Source organism: Acipenser ruthenus, chromosome 3 (assembly GCF_902713425.1).
Source record: "Acipenser ruthenus chromosome 3, fAciRut3.2 maternal haplotype, whole genome shotgun sequence".
Taxonomy (NCBI): Eukaryota; Metazoa; Chordata; class Actinopteri; order Acipenseriformes; family Acipenseridae; genus Acipenser; species Acipenser ruthenus.
In genome coordinates this window covers 12,923,401-12,942,543 of record NC_081191.1, presented here as the reverse complement: position 1 = coordinate 12,942,543, position 19,143 = coordinate 12,923,401, and the positions used below count along the sequence as shown (strand labels likewise).

General features: G+C 39.4%; 1 protein-coding gene across 2 annotated transcripts in view; it reads left to right on the top strand.

The window, feature by feature from the left end:
• LOC117435835 (cyclin-dependent kinase 14) overlaps window positions 1-19,143 on the top strand; it is a 198,424-nt gene that overhangs the window by 31,610 nt on the left and 147,671 nt on the right. Inside the window, exons 1-2 of one of the 2 annotated variants that reach the window (XM_034920855.2) lie at window positions 11,164-11,282; window positions 16,720-16,959. In XM_034920855.2, the coding sequence (XP_034776746.1) occupies window positions 16,735-16,959 (225 nt within the window). In that variant the 5' untranslated portion in view covers window positions 11,164-11,282; window positions 16,720-16,734. Of the gene's footprint in view, window positions 1-11,163; window positions 11,283-16,719; window positions 16,960-19,143 lie in introns of those variants that run through there. The other variant, XM_034059293.3, reaches the window with a different exon arrangement.

The following is a 19,143-nucleotide window of genomic DNA, read 5'->3' as shown; positions in this document are numbered from 1 at the left end:
ATTTAGACTACCTCTACTCATATACATGTGTTTCTGAACTGCTACCTATAATGGTCAATTAGAATGTACAATTTGCTTGTACATTCTACTTTAAAAAAAAAAAAAAAACTTTAATCTTTAACAAGAGGACCTTTACAATTAGCTATTTTAAGGCGTCACTAAATAATTGAAACACGTGTTTAAGACCTCTTAAGGTGTCTTCAAAACAGAGTCAGTTTAATTTAAACATTTCGAAGAAGGCGACCTGTTATTGGAGATAATGGCTGGTTACCTATGGTACACTTTCAATAACTTATCTTGGAAACCATTTGAGATACATACACACATATATGTATATATACACACACACACACACACACACACACACACACACATATATGTATATATATATATATATATAATATTAGTGCCTATAGAAAGTCTACACCCCCTTTCAAAATGTTCACCTTTTGTTGCCTTATAGCCTGGAATTAAAATGCATTAAAATAGTTTTTTTTTTCATTTATCTACACATCCTACCCCACAACTTCCAAGTGAAAAAAACATTCTAGAAATTTGTAGAAAATTAATTAAAAATAAAAACTGAAATAGCTTGGTTGGATAAGTGTCCACCCACCTTGTAATAGCAATCCTAAATTAGCTCAGGTGTAACCAATCGCCTTCAAAATCACACACCAATTTAAATGGCCTCCACCTGTGTTAAATTGTAGTGATTCACATGATTTCAGGATAAATTCAGCAGTTCCTGTAGGTTCCCTCTGCTGGGTAGTGAAAAGCAAAGACTCGACCATGAGCACCAAGGCGCTTTCAAAAGAACTCCGGGGCAAAGTTGTTGAAAGGCACAGATCAGTGGATGGATATAAAAAATATCAAAGGCCTTGAATATCCCTTGGAGCATGGTCAAGACAATTATTAAGAAGTGGAAGGTGTATGGCACCACCAAGACCCTGCCTAGATCAGGCCGTCCCTCCAAACTGGATGACCGAGCAAGAAGGAGACTGATCAGAGAGGCTACCAAGAGGCCAATGGCAACTTTGCAAGAGCTATAGGCATTTATGGCCAAGACTGGTCAAAGTGTGCATGTGACAACAATATCCCAAGCACTCCACAAATCTGGCCTGTATGGTAGGGTGGCAAGGAAGAAGCCCTTACTCAAGAAAGCCCACCTTGAATCCCGTTTGAAGTATGCAAAAAAACACTTCTGTAGCCATGTGGCAAAAAGTTTTGTGATCTGAGGAAACTAAAATGGAACTTTTTGGCCTCAATGCAAAGCGTTATGTTTGGCACAAACCCAACACAGCGCATCACCCAAAGAACTCCATCCCTATTGTGAAGCATGGTGGTGGCAGTATTAACTCAGGGAGGTGGAGACTTATCCAATTATGATCTTTCAGTTTTGTATTATTAATATATCATTTTTTTCTCAATAAAAACCTTTTTCCCCTTAACAGTGTGGAGTATTGTGTGTAGATAAGTGGGAAAAAATCCTCATTTAAATGCATGAAACTCTGAGGCACTGACACAACAAAATGTGAAAAAAGTTCAAGGGGGTGTAGACTTTCTGTAGGCACTATATATATATATATATATATATATATAATATATAGTGCTTTGGCTAATGTTCTTAAATAAAATGACCAAGCACAATGAAATAGAAGAAGATGTGGAATACAAATACCTCCTGTTTGGTCTAGAGGCGATGTAACATTTATCAAGCACACACTGCCAGGAAATGTAATACATTTTTAATGTGCTGTTGGTTTGAAGTTGTATGCTGGTCACAATGACTCACAGTACACAGGCATATACTTCAAAGACTGATTACTGTGATGATGCAAGATAAAGCACACACACAGGGACCTCGGTGATTAATAATGCTGTGCATTAGGTATTATTAATGTAGCTGCAAGGTTTAAGGTGATGGCAGCATTTCAGTGGCTGTGTGTTTTTTCAGGTTAAGGTGAAGCTTTCAAAGGGCTTTACAAGTTAATGAGTTTGTCAAGGCCAGGTTTGATCAGGTTGTGTCTGGTGTTAAGGAATGCATTGGCTGACCTTTCCCAGTCGATATGTGTTCTGATGGGAGAGAATGTGACCTTTCTCTTGAAACACACATCAAAATAAAAAGAACTGTTTGTTTGGTTAGGAAGCTGTTACATTTCAACTGATACTGCTGGAATAAATAAAAACAATTGCCATTTGCATCAGAACATTTCAGTGAAGAGTCCCAGACAGCTCATTGAGATTCTAGAATGAGCCTCCCCATGTATGAGTGGTCTTCATGTGATATTGATATTTGCTGGTAAGCTTGAGCTACAGCACGTCTCACTCACGCAGAATTGTTGAATCTGTGCTTCAGGTGGTTTTGGTGATTGATTACTTCTCTTGACTGGAATAAGAGAAAACTGTAATAGACTTCATCTTTACTTTCAGCTTTTACTTTATAATCTGCTTTATATTGATTTTTTTTCATATTGCAATTTACATTTGCATATTGATTCAAAGAAGGGCATAAACCACTTGTACATAAAGCTGTAAAAATTCTCAGATTGGGCCCAGAATAATTTGTTCATTCAGTCATTTATTGATATTTTGACAAGACATTTTCACTACAATATAATATCTGGTATAGCCTACAGGGCTATCCTTTTCATATTAGTGTCAGGTTACATGCAGTCACAGTACAAAGTACTAAGCATGTAGGAATACACTTCTTGGACTGTCTGTTGAAAGTGGCTGTGATTGTTCCTGGTATGCACAGAGACTTACAAATATGATTTGCCTAAATCGTTATTTAGGAGTACAAGAAAGCACTGTTTAACATTCAGGATTGGTACTCAGTATTGTTTGGTATCATGGATACAGTACATTCAGGTTAATTGCAGTTAAGGAGTTCACACTCATGTTTTATGTTATGCCATTTAGTAGCAAGCAAGGGGGAGTGATCTGTTCAAACATATAAGAGGGATGGGTATCAAACTTTAAAACAAAACATACCACACTGAAATAGACTTTGTACAGTTTGTGTGGTACTGTTAAATGGAAGGCATGGTAGATTGCATCCCCAGAATCAAATAAAGGCTGTAAAAACTGTTTTACAATCATATTATCTCTGGTCAGACAGTAGCTATCAGTTACTCAAGAATGCTTTCACGAACAGGAAGGATTTCAACATTAACTAGCACTCCAAATGTTGTGAGCTGGAATAGGTCTGCTAAAGGGAGTTGAGTTGCTAAGGGGCCTCCCTGAGTATCATGTAATTGCAGGATGGAGCATACAAGAATGAGAGGCTGCTAGGGCATATAAGCGTGATTTGTTTGTTGTGTGTTTTATGTGCGTGCCAAGCTGTTAAAGGTTACAATCAGAATCCCAAACTGTCTTAAACTTCATTAACAAAATGCATTCTCTTTCTTTTACAGGTTAAATGGTATTGATTTATTTGCATAAACAAGCAATTAATATATATTGTAAAAGAACTCACCCACTCGGGTTCGTTGCCCCTTTAAAAATACGACCCAGGACACTCAAATGGATTTTTTCAGCGCGGTTGCGCTATTTTTTTAATAAACACAAACGTAACACAAAGCACACAAAATAAACACCTAGCTCTTTCTGAGCACTAACTACACACGCAGGAACCTAACTATCACAGGACGGCTAAGCCGTTTCCCTGTTCCACAAAACTTAACCACACAGGTTTGCACTGTACCTTTTTCCTCGGGACTGCCAGGAAGCAGAGCACTCCTTCTCTTTAGCAGCCCCCGAGCAGACTGCTTGCTCTCCTTTTAAACCCCGCACCTGGGCCTAATTTCCAATAGCGCCCAGGTGCGGAAGATAATTCATAATAAAACAATTAAACAATTAAACAAAACAATAAGACAATTAAGAAATCAATTAGAAAATCAAATGAAACAATAAAGCAACACAAATCAAAACGGTGCATTTCTATAGCAGGGAGGTTTTAACCCCCTCCCTGCTGTTTCTCATAACCCGCTACTTCACAATATATATATATATATATATATATATATATATATATATATATATATATATATATATATATATATATATATATATACTTGTCACAAGGCTGGCTGGTAGTGACACGTCAGACCCGGAAGATAACACACAGACAGACGGTGGTGATGAGTGAAACTGAGTGCAATGGCTGCACTCAGCGTTTAATAACCAATAAATAAAAAGGTTGAACAAACAGAAAACAGGACACGGCACTTGCGGCCAAAATAAACAGGTAAACAAAACGAACTAACACACAAAACAAGTGGACGAACGTTAACAAGTACCGTGCTGGCACTTCCAGCACGCTGTAGCAGTTGTTATCTAAACTCTAGCTTTTATTTCTCCTTCTCTCTCACCCGTTCTCCACTCACGAACACCCAACCCCGAGTGAGTGAAAACATGCTGCTTTTATGCAGTTGTACCGAGACTTGATTGCTAGTCAATCATTCAATTAGAATCTCGGTACAACTGCACGTGAATTAATTAAAGTGCACTCCCGTGACCACACATTACATTTTAACCAGCACGTGAAGTGATTTGTGCCATCCTCGTGCCTAAATACAAATCTACATTTTTAATTACACGTGAAACACAGACCCGTTTATATCCCCTGTACCATCTCTATACACCAACATTTACACGCAACACGTACAACACAGTAATGCACACAGGGGTGGAGCACATTGCCACATATACCCCCCCTTGTGCGCAGCACACATGGCCTCAACGGCCACCTCCCCCTTAAAAACCCAGCAGTCCAGGACAAAGTCTCGGGCTGGGAAGGGAGGCTTCAGTGGGCCCATGGCTGGCAATGCTGTCAGCACCCCTGCCAGTAGTGGCACGGCTGACAGCATGCTGGTCCACTCCTGCAGCGAAATTGCTGCGGGGGATGCTGGTCTCCTGACCTCTCCCCCTTTCTTCGTTGCCGGTAGCTCCCTCCTGTGGGGCTCCGGCCACAAGAACTCCTGCAGCGAAACTGCTGCTGGGGAAAGTGGTCTCCTGACCTCTCCCCCTGTCTTTGTAGCCGGTAGCTCCCTCCTGTGGGGCTCCGGCCACCGTACTGCCTGTGGTGGAGGTGCGGGAAGCAGAGACAGCTCCTGCTGTTCTGCTCCTGGCAGTGGCAGAGGCAGAGGCAGCTCCTGCTGCTCTCCTCCTGGCGGTGGTGGAGTCAGAGGCAGCTCCTGCTCCTCTGCTTCTGGTGGTGTCGGAACCAGCAGGTATTCACCCTCTGCTGGTGGAGGTGGGAGGGGCAAGCAGTCCTCCCACAACAATGAAGGTGGAACCAGCAGGTATTCACCCTCTGCTGGTGGAGGTGGTGGAGGCAGAGGCAGCTTCTGCTCTGCTCCTGGAAGTGGCAGATGCAGCTCCTGCTCCTCTGCTCCTGGCGGTGGTGGAGGCAGAGGCAGCTCCTGCTGTTCTGCTCCTAGTGGAGGAAGCGGTGGAGGTGGCGGAGGCAGAGGCAGCTCCTGCTGCTCTGCTCCTTGTGGCGGAAGCGGTGGAGGTGGGAGCAGCGTCTAGTCTCCTGGCGATGGAGGTGGGAGCAGCGTGTAGTCTCCTACTGTTGCAGGGAACTGGTGCGGCTCTGCCTCACTTGCAGGGGACTAGTGCGGAGGCAGTGGCGATGGGGCTGATGCTGGCCACTCAGAGGGAGGCTGTGGCGGTGCTGGCTCCCTCTGCTGTGGCGGCTGGGCTGGTGTGTGCCATGCTCCCTTCAGCAGCATAAATAGAGGCTACTGGGGGACACCAGCATCCTGCCCTTCTCCCCCCCAGAAAAATTCAGGGGGTTGAGCCTGTAACTTCTCCCCTTCTGGCTCTCGGGATGGCAGCGATGGCTCCTCCCCATCTAGCTCTCGGGACGGCAGCAGCAGGTGAACCAACAGGCATGCTTCCTCTGCTGGTGGACACGGGGACAGCAGGCATTCTTCCTCTGCTGGTGGACATGGGGACAGCAGGCATTCTCCCTCTGCTGGTGGACATGGGGACAGCAGGCATTCTTCCTCTGCTGGTGGAGGTGGAACCAGCAGGCATTCTCCCTCTGCTGGCAGCTTGGGTCCTAGGGCTATGGAAGCCCCGACTTCCCTCTCTTTGGGCTGTGGACGCACCGACTCCTCACTTTTGGGCTGTGGACGCACCGACTCCTCACTTTTGGGCTGTGGACGCACCGACTCCCCCCTCTTGGGCTGTGGATGTTCGGGCTCCTCCCACTCAGGCGTAGGACATTCGGGCTCCTCCCACTCAGGCGTAGGACGTTCGGGCTCCTCCTACTTAGGCGTAGGACGTTCGGGCTCCTCCCACTCAGGCGTAGGACGTTCAAGCTCCTCCCCCATCTCTAGGAAGGTGCAGCTGGCCATGAATCCTCCTGCTGGAGACCCTGCTACCTGGGCTGCTGTTCCACTTATAGCTGCCTCCAGGTAGCTGAGGACCAACTCCACACCTTCCTCCCAGGTGCTTAGGGTGTGTTCCCTCCCATAGGCCTCCCATCGCTCCCTGTCTATCAGCCACAGGATCCGGGTGGCTATGGGCATAGACTGGGCCTCCAGCCCAGCATTGTCCAGGATCCAGTCCCGTAGTTTCCTGGCGTCTTCTGCCATTGTCATTTTTTTTTTTCCCCAAAGAAACTGCGGTACTCTTTCCGGCCTGAGTCTGGGGGGGGGGGCGCTGTTATCCCGCTTCTGACAACCATATGTCACAAGGCTGGCTGGTAGTGACACGTCAGACCCGGAAGAAAACACACAGACAGATGGTGGTGATGAGTGAAACGGAGTGCAATGGCTGCACTCAGCGTTTAATAACCAATAAATAAAAAGGTTGAACAAACAGAAAACAGGACACGGCACTTGCGGCCAAAATAAACAGGTAAACAAAACGAACTAACACACAAAACAAGTGGACGAACGTTAACAAGTACCGTGCTGGCACTTCCAGCACGCTGTAGCAGTTGTTATCTAAACTCTAGCTTTTATTTCTCCTTCTCTCTCACCCGTTCTCCACTCACAAACACCCAACCCCGAGTGAGTGAAAACATGCTGCTTTTATGCAGTTGTACCGAGACTCGATTGCTAGTCAATCATTCAATTGGAATCTTGGTACAACTGCACGTGAATTAATTAAAGTGCACCCCCGTGACCACACATTACATTTTAACCAGCACGTGAAGTCTACATTTTTAAATACACGTGAAACACAGACCCGTTTATATCCCGTGTACCATCTCTATACACCAACATTTACACGCAACACGTACAACACAGAAATGCACACAGGGGCGGAGCACATTGCCACAATACTGTATGTGTTTTTGCTCAAATGAGCCAACTTCCCAACGTTTCAATATGTTTACATACCTTTGTCAAGGGAAAGTGTGTTTGAAAACAACCAGTGGAGGTATTTGTAGGCTTTGGATGTCATGGCAACTACACTCATTTATTTCTATTTAAATCTATTGTTTTCAAACAACCAAAATGAAATAGGTCAGAAAACCATTAGTTCAGCGGCAGAAACAAATAAAACTGACCCTTGCTTTTTCAACTAAGTTGTTTCTTGCTAGTTTTATAAAATCACTGTTTTATTAATTTCAAAATATTCCTTTGCCTTTGCGCAGAGATACTGTACTGTATAGACAAGGAAAGATAGGATCCATGTATTATTCATTTTGTTACAAGACGATAGCAATATGTATTGTTTTGTTTTTGAGGTGTTTGTACTGTACTCTTGAGGAATTGGGTATTAATTGACAGAGGAAAGCAACACAATCAGTGTGAGTCATTTTCAGTCTTTGAAAAGTTTTTGAGCAATTTTGAGATAAAGGTACATTTTCCTTTATATATTGAGTCTGGGGAAGAAATTCAGCAACTGTCATATTCTTTTATTTTTATTTTAAGAGTGGTATCAGATTAAAACAAATATTTAAATTATTACTATATCGCTTATTGACTCGGGAGTTCCATTACATTTTCACTATCATACTATTCAGACAGAAACTGTCCCCTGCATCACATGTATACAGTACACACACACACACACACACACACACATACACACACACACACACACCAGACAGTTTTCATTGTGAAGACTCCTGAAGGGGACTCTGCCCCCCAGAAATACAGATAAGCTTAGACATAAGCCGGATCGTGAGCTAGAGGCCTAAGAAGATGAGTTTCCTGACAAAAACAACATTTCTCCCAGCAAATCTGCAGCACATGAATCACATTTGCCTTACAGGCAGTCCAGTATGGACGGCAATCCTTAAAGGTGCTGATCTGATTGTCATCACAAATCATAAAGTCACAAATGCACAGCTCACATCTGTCTCTCAATGTAGACATTTCCCCACTATCTGTAGTCTGTCGTGTCAGGCCTGTTCCTTTTGGGCCCTTGGTTGTAATCTTTGCAGTAAATTAGAAGATAATGGGGTCTGGTCTCTAGCAGTGTTTGTCTGATATCAGATAAAAGAAAGATCTGCAATATCAAGAATAATATGCTTTGTAAACTCTGGAGTAAAAAATAAATAAATAAATAAATACTGCAAATTAATTAAACTGAAACTAACTGGGTAATAACTACATTTAAATGAATAACAATGAACCTTAGTTCTTTTAACATACGGCAGTTAATGTTATTTCTAAGAAATGTTTGTAAATGACCCTTTTATTGAACTAAAAGTGTAGCGTAAGTGCCCTTAAAAACACTTAATGGAGGCATTTTTATAGACTTAGCACCAAAAGTGCATACACTTTGCACTGGAAGTGTTTCAATGAAGTGTAATCACTGACACATAGTTTAAAGCTACTGCCATTTTGAAATGGCAGTAGATTAATATAGTTCAATGTTAATGCCAGGAGGGGTAACTTTATTATGATGTTGGCAACAATTTGAAAACAGTTAAACCATGTTTCTTCTTCTTTGCCACCTATCAGTCTTTTTTCCTTATCCCACAACTTTCTTGTATTTGTCATTATGTCAACTATATGAGAAGTGATGTACCGGTGGTACCATAAAATTCTAGGTCTCCAAGGCTGTTTAGTACTATAAGATCTTATGCTGAAAATTACATCATTTTTTATAATGTAAAATATGTTTTGCATCAGCGGCAAATGAATCGCTGAAGAAGAAGTTACATTCTACATTTGTAAAGAACTAGAAACTGATGCTCACAACTGTACTTTTTGAAGAATATTGATTCAGTTGGGAATCTATTACAATTTTCAGTGCGCAAAGACACATTGTAAATTAAATACAAAAGCTGCATGATTAACTAAAGGAAACTTTGAACCTAAAAATACATATCCATCACATTTTAGTATTACAAGTATAGTTTTTTTTTTTTTTACTTTTTTTTAAACAGGCAAAGCTTATGATTTTTAGGCTTGTGCAGCTGCACTGAATAGTGTGACAGTGGGCTGAGATTTGGATACTATTTTTGTATGTGCTCTCGCAGGGGGCTTCTTAAGGTCCCAGGCCTCAGACGTGTCTTTCAGCACCACGGAATGGAAGGCAACCTGACACCCTAACCCTTGACCCCAGAATGATGCACACTTTTCTTTGCCTTTCCCAACATGCCTCATTAAGGAATCACTGTGGCTTTGTGCAGCTTTGCCCTCTCTGCCACAGGAATGTGAAGAACTGTTAAACTAGAGGACACAGGAAGTGATGTGAAGAAATGATTGGGAAAACAAATCCAGTGAAGCATGTGGAAGGAAGTCATATTTCTAAAGAAAGGAACGATTAAACCCGAATAGCAGTTTTGAGACAGTGATGTTCTATTGGGGCCTGGTTTGATTTTGCGGTTATGAAGGCTGAATCACAAGAAAGCTCTGCTAGGTGGCTCAGTGGCTAAATGCCCCCTTTGTGCCCGTGATCCCAGGTTCTAATGAATAAGTCATTCTTGTCACTGTTGCTTGTTCATTTTGCTTTGTTTTTCTTGTATTATACATCATGTGTCATCTTTTTATCCATTCTGGGGTTGAGGGGAATCAGAGGATGCCCATTATGGTCCGAGGTGGATTTCATACTGACCTTAGACACGATTACTTGCTGCAGATGTAACCTGCATATCATTTTTAAAGCACTTGATATTAAACCACATGGGCCTTTTGAGGCATGAATGGAGTACAATACATGTCCCTATCAAGTACATGTTTAATGTAATTTTTGATCAGCCTATTCAATTAGACAGTACGGTAGAATACATTTCACTTTTATGGCTTGTGTGTAAAATATAAGGTGGGAAGTAAGTAAAACAAGATGTATTTATTGCAGTCCTGACAGTTACCAGTTAGGTAATTAGACTGGAGATAACTTAGACATCTGATAACTAAAAGTATTTGTCTTAAATTATTTGGGTTATATATTTTAAGGTTAAGTATATATTTAGTTTTAACGCTACACCTAATGGGGTTGTTTTTTAATATGGTTTCCATCCGAACTAGTGAAGAAACATTTTAGCTTAGTGTTTTTTTTTTCATTTTTATTTTTTTCATTTTATTTTTTAGATAAAACAACAATAAGATATAATGCTGCATTTTAAAAGTTTAACAGAACTCATAATCAGATTAGCAATTTTAAAAAGACAAACAGGGGTGATGCAGTGATTGAATTCTATTACTTTAAGTAAAAAAAAAAAAAAAAAAAACACCATTACTAAGTATACTAGTTTTGACAGTAAATTATATAAAAACCCAATAGCTGCATCCTCTAGAAATAATGAATTAGAATTAGCATTTTGTGTTGCTTTTCTGGTTGTCACTACATCCTAATAAAATTGCTGTTAGCTGTATTGGTTTTATATTCCATTTAAGTGACACTGTGCTGCAAATCAGTATCTTTTTAAGATGGTACAGTTATTTAAATTGCCTAGACAGCATATGCTTGGGTGCAACGGTGCTGCATAGGCTGCCTATATCAGCTTCCTCAAAACTGCACAGGCTAGTCCATCTTCACATAAGGTTTTATACAGTTACTGCTGTTTAATGTGTACGTATTTGAAAGCAAGCTAGGGTTTCTCTGGTGCTCCTTGATGTATTTGTTTGGTTTCTTACAGCTGGAAAAATACTGTCCTTAACATGCGTGCTTGCAAGGGTTATTATGAATTGTTCATTCTGAGTCCCCCCTTTTTCTCTGATTTAGTATAACCTTACCATTTCAGCTGGCTAGTGCAAAAAGATGTTTTTAGTTCATTTGCTGAAAGTGATTGATCAGAATGCATTTTGTCAGCACTTTAGCAGTACAGGTGAATTGTTCCTGCAAACAGTAACTGCATTAAGGTAAGATAAGCTGTTTGCTTTCTTCTCTTTTTTTTTTTTTTACAGAGGGGTTGCATGATTCCTGGAGCAGCCCTGTAGTGGAACGACATTCCCTAGATAGACCACTCGCCTGTGACGTAAACATGTTGCCGATTCAGTGCAGTTCCACTATAAATGCTTAGTTAGAAAAAGCAGTGTATGTAGCCCCACCCAGTTAGGGGGGTCCCTGGGGAGCTTGATGTTGAAGGCAAGAGGTTTTGCCTGTAGTTTATGAACAGGTGAAGAGAGTATTTCTATTCTTGCAGTGATTTTTGCAGGTTTGCAGTAGGGGTATAAATGCTAGCTGATCTCAATATTTGCTTACATACTATACAGTGAAAGAGCTAGTAATCCCAGCTTACACTTGGTTTAATGCCTTTTAGGAGTTGGATGTGCCAAGCCACTTTACAATCTGTGAATAGCTCATATGTCACAGAATCCTTCTTGATATGGGTTTCCTCGTTACACACACACACACACACAAACACACACACAAACACACAGTTTTAAAGGCACAGTAACCAGATAGCACCAGGTTGGACTTTATTAAATGGTAAAGCCAGCGGCTCATCATTTAGCACAGCTAAAAGAAATATGAATGGGGCTGAGAGACCATTTATCTGGGATATTGTTGCCATTGAAGCAGAATTAGCATGATGCAGAAGCTCTTGCTCTGCTTCATTAGCTGCATTTTCCATATGTATATAGTGTTTGCTGAGAGAAATACATCTGCTTTGTGAGATTCAAAAGGATTGGGTTCTTGAAATGTCACATATATAAACCACAGGACTGAATGGTTAGTGTGCACTTGAGTACAAGAACTGTTCATTTATGGAAGGGTTTTAGTAAGTACCATACTTAAATTAGTCAAAGTAACTGCTCTGTAGCAATATGAAGTAAAGCAGACACATTAATTATTTAAATTACTGGTAGTAATGCAAACAAACCTTGCTAATTGTAGTAGATTCACTCATTAAAGGGGAAATAATGCTGATAAGGAAAATGTCATGAAACCATCAGTTATGTGAACAGTGTTTGCCTACTGCCCGTGTCACTTGATTAACTGGTGAATTTGCCACCCTTCTCCTGTTAGTGTCTTTTCAGTGCCTCTAAATGTGTATTCCTATATCGTAATCTCTGTACAATATGTTGAAGTTGAAAGCTGGAACTGGTCCCAAATAGCTGAAAATGTTTTTGGGGTGTTGCTTCCCTGAAGTTCAAAGCAAACCCATGTGTTCCAGCCTTAGTACTGTCTCATTACAGTAACAACTTAGGGGTAGATGTACTAAAGTGTTGCGTCTGTCGCAATTGTTGCAAACCAGTCGTGTAGCGTGAAATGTACTAAACTAACGCAACACAATGAGCATCATTTTAACGAATGCTTTGCAGCCGCAGTTCTTATTTGCGCTTTAGCCTTAAATGAAGATGTAATTCTGGGCGTTCCTGCAGAAATTCGCAAAAGCAGAGTGGAGACCAAATGAGGGATCAAAAATATTGTTAAGAACTTTTGAAAGCATGTTTTGAACAGTCGCAATTGTTGCTGGCATTTCCCAGCCTGCTTTTTCCCAGCCTGCTTTTTTCTCATGCCTGCACCCAAGCATATGCTGTCTAGGCAATTTAAATAACTGTACCATCTTAAAAATATATTGATTTGCAGCACAGTGTCACTTAAATGGAATATAAAACCAATACAGCTAACAACAATTTTATTAGGATGGAGCGACAACCAGAAAAGCAACACAAAATGCTAATTCTAATTCATTATTTTATTTGAAAAAATGTCGCACAACTCTTGCTAGAGATCTCGCTAAGATGACGTAAATAATATTTCAGTTAGTATATTGCAGCTCTCTTATTAACATATTTTTTTCTTGGTACATACGACAAAATGTGCACTTTGCGAAGTGTTTGCACTGCGACTGGCCCATCGCATAAAGCCACTTAAAAAAAGGTGTTTCCCAACCCCTCCCTTGTTTTTATTGTTTTGTTTTTTTCTAAATTAAAACTGACTCCGACCCTGCCTTAGTCACTGAAGTGAAACTCCGGAATGGAAACCCAGTGAAAATTGAGTAGAATGGGCTCCAACGGCAAAATGTAAAAACCAAAAATATTTTAGAAATATCAGTACTGAGATACCACTCGGCTGTTTCCCGGTCTCTCTTCATTTTCCTTGTATCCCAGTTCCACATAATTAGTTCCACATAACCAGTAAAAAAAAAAAAATGCTTCATGCATATATGGATACTCCCAGCTAAAGCGTAAACATAATACAACTCGCCAGACACATCAAGAAAAAATTGAAAAAGTGACAAAAACAAAATTTAGGTAGCAGTATAACTTATATAAAGTTATTATAGTAGCATGCTAGTGAAGCATACTTTTAATGTGTATTTAAATGTCACACAACTCTACTAAATCTAATACTGTATTTTGATAACAATTTTGGAGGAGTGTCAGCGACCTACAGTAATTTGAATGTGACCTGTGTACCGCTACAATTAAACTAATGAAGCTACAATGGCTAATGTTCGAATGCAAATGTACCAGGAGATTTATTACACTATTAGTTGAAGAATAAGCAGTGAACCGGGCAAAGCTGCGAAATAGAGTCATGCCTCGGGCATGGGCATCATCAACTGAAAACAACTGCATTGTAAATGAGCTCTTCAGTCTCTGCCTTCATCTAACACCATACTACCATGTGAGGAATGATATTTATCTGACATGCGCCTTGTTTTGTGTTAGCTCTCAAGTTTCAACAATGGAATAATTAACAAAATATATATACCAAAATAATAATAAAGGATTCAAAAGGACATTGCACTGCCTGTCATCTTGGTATATGTGTAAGCTTCTGTGAGCAGATCAGTCTATTTCTAAGCAAAGTAGTTTCATTTATTAAAGACCTGATCCTGTTGGGTTAATTACTTGTTGCTGCTTTCTGTCGGTACAGTTATTGAATTCAAGTGTGAGGACTTAGAATAGAATCATAGAACAATATTCATAGAATCATAGAAAAATATATATATAAATGATAACGGGCTACTTATAATAATAAATCAGAATACTAAATGATAATTTTGCACTAGGGAAGTTAAACTATAGATTTTGTATTTGTCATTGCAGTACCCTCAATCCATTACTGGAATGTAAATGTAAAATATGATCTTCTGAAACAGGACTCAAGTATTATGCAAACACACTGCATAACAGGAAGCTTCATTTCTAGCTCTGAACACGTATCTTTTCCTTTTGAATTATTTAATCACATATAAGTAACCTGCTATTCACTGTGTTTCTTTGGTTGCTTTGTGAGCAGTGTTTCTTAAACAGGGTAGGCCTGTATGTTAATAGTGATGGCTTGGGAAGACCCATAACTGTGTTACAAAATCTTACTAAAGTTTTTTTTTTCAGCAGAAGAACTGACAGAGCAGTAGGTACTTGCACTGTGACAGTGCTGTAGAATGTGTTGTAATAATTGGTTTCTTGTATGTCAGGCAAAATTAATGTGGTAACTTTGGTTAAATACTGTTAACTTTGTTAAAAGCCCTTGAGAACCTATATCTGCATTGACCTTAATAGTAGAAAACTGAATGGCTAAATTCTCCTGCTTTTCCTAAGCAGACCATTCACTGCAGAGTTTTCACAGCTCTGTCAGAATTGACATTCCTTTATGAAATATGAATTTATGAATGGGATATTACCCCAGTGGAAACCTACATTTGGCACAGGCATCTTTAATATGCTCAGGAGGAATATACATACATAAAAAAAATCGGTTTTCAATACGGTTTAAAAAAGACACTAGGGTAAATGATAACAACCTGAAATGTATTTATTGTTTGTTCTGTGATTGGGCATTTTAAAGACACTAGGGTAAATGATAACAACCTGAAATGTATTTATTGTTTGTTCTGTGATTCGGCATTTTAAAGTTTGTGAGAATAATTAGCACTGTTGTTGTGTAATTAAAGTCTGTGAGAGAACACAGACCTGGACTGGAAGCACCAAGGTTATGTAGTCCTGCAGGTTTGGAAACATGCCCCAGCAATGTTTAGGCCGGGAGTGGATAACCAACACATGGTTCTCAAGCAAGTCTAAGCCATTGCACTACAGGATCAATCCTGTTATATCTTGGATGAGTGATTTTTATTTATAGCTCATATCACATTCATCTGTTGAGAAAGCGAACCCTTAAATATTTTAAGTGTCTACTGGAAAAAGTTATATATAATATATATATATATATATATATATATATATATATATATATATATATATATATATATATATATATATATATATATATATGGGCACACAGATTTCTCATTTTAAAAGTTTCTGTCATATTTTTGCATTATATTTTTGCAGTTTTGCTATGATTTTCCCTTGGTTATACTGTGCTTTTATCATAGTTTACCGTGGTTTGCCATATTTATTAATATGCTTTACCATACCTCTGTATTCTTACCAATGCTTACCTATGCTTTGCCATGCTTTCACTTTACTTTATTACGCTTTGCTATGCTTTAACAGTCGTCCATGTTTAATGTAGTAATGTGTACTAGACTGCAAAAGCTATCTGCTGTTTTGGTAGGAGTTCTCTTTCCTTGACCACTATACAGGTCTACACTGTTGAAAGGGTTAAAACACTGCATGATATATTAATGCATTTCTGAACAGTGTGTATGCATGATATCATTTGACATCCACCAGAAAGGAAGACAGACTTTCAGCACATATTGATGTGTGCATTAGTATGCAGTACAACCGTATTATTTTTATGATAAAGGAAGATAGTTCCATGTCAGTGCTTTGAAAAGCAGTTGAGATAAATTAAAGATCTGCACGCCTTACTCATGAAAACAAACCACCTGAATATGAAGATGCAATTAAATGTTAATAAGAAACACCCTTCCTTGAAAGCATTGCAAGAAACCTAGTATATACCTAAGGTGACTCAACCTGGATATAGTGTGGTAATTAGAATTGCACTTCTTTGCAAGGAGTAGGATTAATTTCTCTGCTGATTGAATGGTTAATAAATATTTAATCTTGGAAGGCAGTTGCTAGCACAATACAAGCTCTTTGCAATTTGGAAGTTGTTTATTGTTGCACGTTTTGTAATTGCCAGAAACACTTTAGCAGCAATGGAGTGGCCGGTAGGTACTGTACAGATAAAGGTTACAGATTTAATAGCACATTTGTATTCCAAATTCTGTATTTACTCAAAAGTCTGTGAAAAGGTTATTATATAGCTGGTCTTGTTTTTTAGGGCTATTTTTGGTTATTGTTTTGCACAATATTGCGTGTATTTTATTTGGTGAGAGACGTATTTTATTTGGTGACTATCCCCTATTTTAATGAGTGATTTATTAATAACCTATTATAAACTAATTTTTCCATTTACTTTTGACAGATATGTGTCACAAAGATGTCTACACGCAATTGCCAGGGAATGGATTCCAAACCCCTGGACACCATTCCTGAGGACAAGAAGGTCAGGGTTCAAAGGACGCAAAGCAGCTTTGACCCCTTTGAAAAGCCAGCCAATCAAGTGAAGAGGGTCCATTCAGAAAACAATGCCTGCATTAACTTCAAGGGATCTTCCACAGGAAAGGAATCCCCAAAACTCAGGCGACATTCTAGCCCAAGCTCGGTGAGTAATGCTTGTTGTGCTTTTAGAAAGGTCTGAAATCACTAAAACCCTTGTCTTTGAAATGCTTAAAATATGTGAAGACCATAAAAAAGTCAAACTTTTCTACACCCCAGCATATACAAATTGTGCATCAGAGGGTATGCATATAGAATCATATCTCCACAGTGTTTACGCCTGTATTTTATTAACTCCTGTTTTTTTGAAAGGAGAAAAATCTGTATTAATGGTGCAACAACATTAAAAAAACAGACCTCTAGAGGGTTATAAGACTGGAGTAAAGGATTGTATTTACCACAGTTTACTGCGGTTTGATGCAATTGTATTATGCTTTATTACTGTTTGCTATGCTTTTACTCTGGTATACTTTTATAAGGGTTGCTAAGGGCGTACACAATTTAGATTTGGGGATAATTTTATGTTAAATGTAATGTTATTGTAGACATTTCACATTTGTCTAAAATGCAATTTACAAATTTCTTACATGCAAATGGTTTAATTTGTATTTTAATGAGGGAAACCAAAGTTAGTCTAGGAGACAATCCCCAGTATTGTTATTAAGGCAACCATTTAAAGAGGCTGCCCTATATATAACTAGACTTTAAGTATATTTGGAACAAAAAAAATAATACGAGACTATAGATAAAGTATGGTTAAGCTATGGCTAAACTAAATCACCAAAAGTATGGCACATCATGAAGGAAATGACCTGCCTAGTACCTAATGCCAGCTTCAGTATCTTTAATTATACATTCTATATAGAAAGCTTTTCATTTTTAGTTATATCTGATTAAATTAGAAACTGCCGCTGTGGTTATTTTTTTCGAAACTGTTAGCCTGTATGCTGAAAATATTTTTTAGCAGGCAGATTGAGTCACCCAAGCAGTTAGGCTCCAGGACTTTCAGTTTTTGTTCTTCCTGTCTAGAATGTGGTGCCTGGTCCCGGAAACGTTTGACTCAGTAATTTTGTGTCACAGAACATTTTCATGTTCAAAATGTATAAATTAGGTGTGATGGAGACAAAACGGTATCGCTTCGTTTTGGGTAAATTGCAAGCAATTGTAGATCACCCTGGAAGAAGTGTGTTCCTACACCACTTTACACTCACAGAACAGAATGGAAACATGAGTTTTAGTATGCCATCAATATTGCAACATGTAAGCAAAGCTACAACACAAACTCTATCTGCTTGGTAACCATGGCTGAAATGTGCCCCCGGTCTTTATTAATGCAGTTGTCTGGTGGAAATATTTACCACCTGTTGCCATGAACTTTCAGTAGAAATTATCATAAGCCTACCTGCAACATACAAAACATTATAAAAATTGAAAATGTAGATACTCAGATAAAGCCAATAGTATACAGCTCTGGCTAAAAGTTTAGCATCACCTAGAATTTTAAGATATAATTGAAAAAAACAAAAAAAACGACATGAACATAATTTAGATATTTTATTTAAATGTAATCAAATAAACTAGAAAATGATATCGCAAAAGTCTACCGGAAGCCATAATAGTAGTACAGTATTTCATGTTAGATTTTGAAACGTCAAGTACAGCGAGACACCCCGGTGGAGTGAACAACCATCGCGCTTAAGCAGGCATCTCGCTAGAGAAGTGCAGTTAAACAACACGAAAACTCGGATTAGTCCATTCGTACAGCAGATAAAGCGCACAGAAACCTGAACAAGTATTTAGAGCCATTTGAGTCTTACTTCAGTGCTGTAATTTTGTTTATTAACATAATGTGTCTGCAATACATAATTTACATAATGTTGTCTGCAGTGTAATTACTGAGTAGACCTGGGAGGATCTCAGTTAACCAGTTCTGTGCTGCTGCTGAATCAGCATCCTGCTTTTTGCCATGCTCATGCTTAAACACTATCTGGTGTCTTTGCTTCCAGCGAGAAAGACATCCATAGTTTGGTTCAAACTCTGTGTGCCCCATCTGTACAGCAAGGTCCCCAGCTTTTGATTTAAGCATTGGCCCTGATAATATATGCGCTCCTTTGACAACAGCCTGCTGTCTTTCCCCTTGCGTTTCCTTTTCATTTCGTTTTTTGCATTTGATCGCCACTCACCCACAATAGCATCTCTGTTTTTGCTTATCCGCCCAGCCTGGCTTTTAGAGATGTGAACTTGAGTAGCAGCGGAAGACAGAGCTTCCAAAACCTTTGCTTTGTCAGCA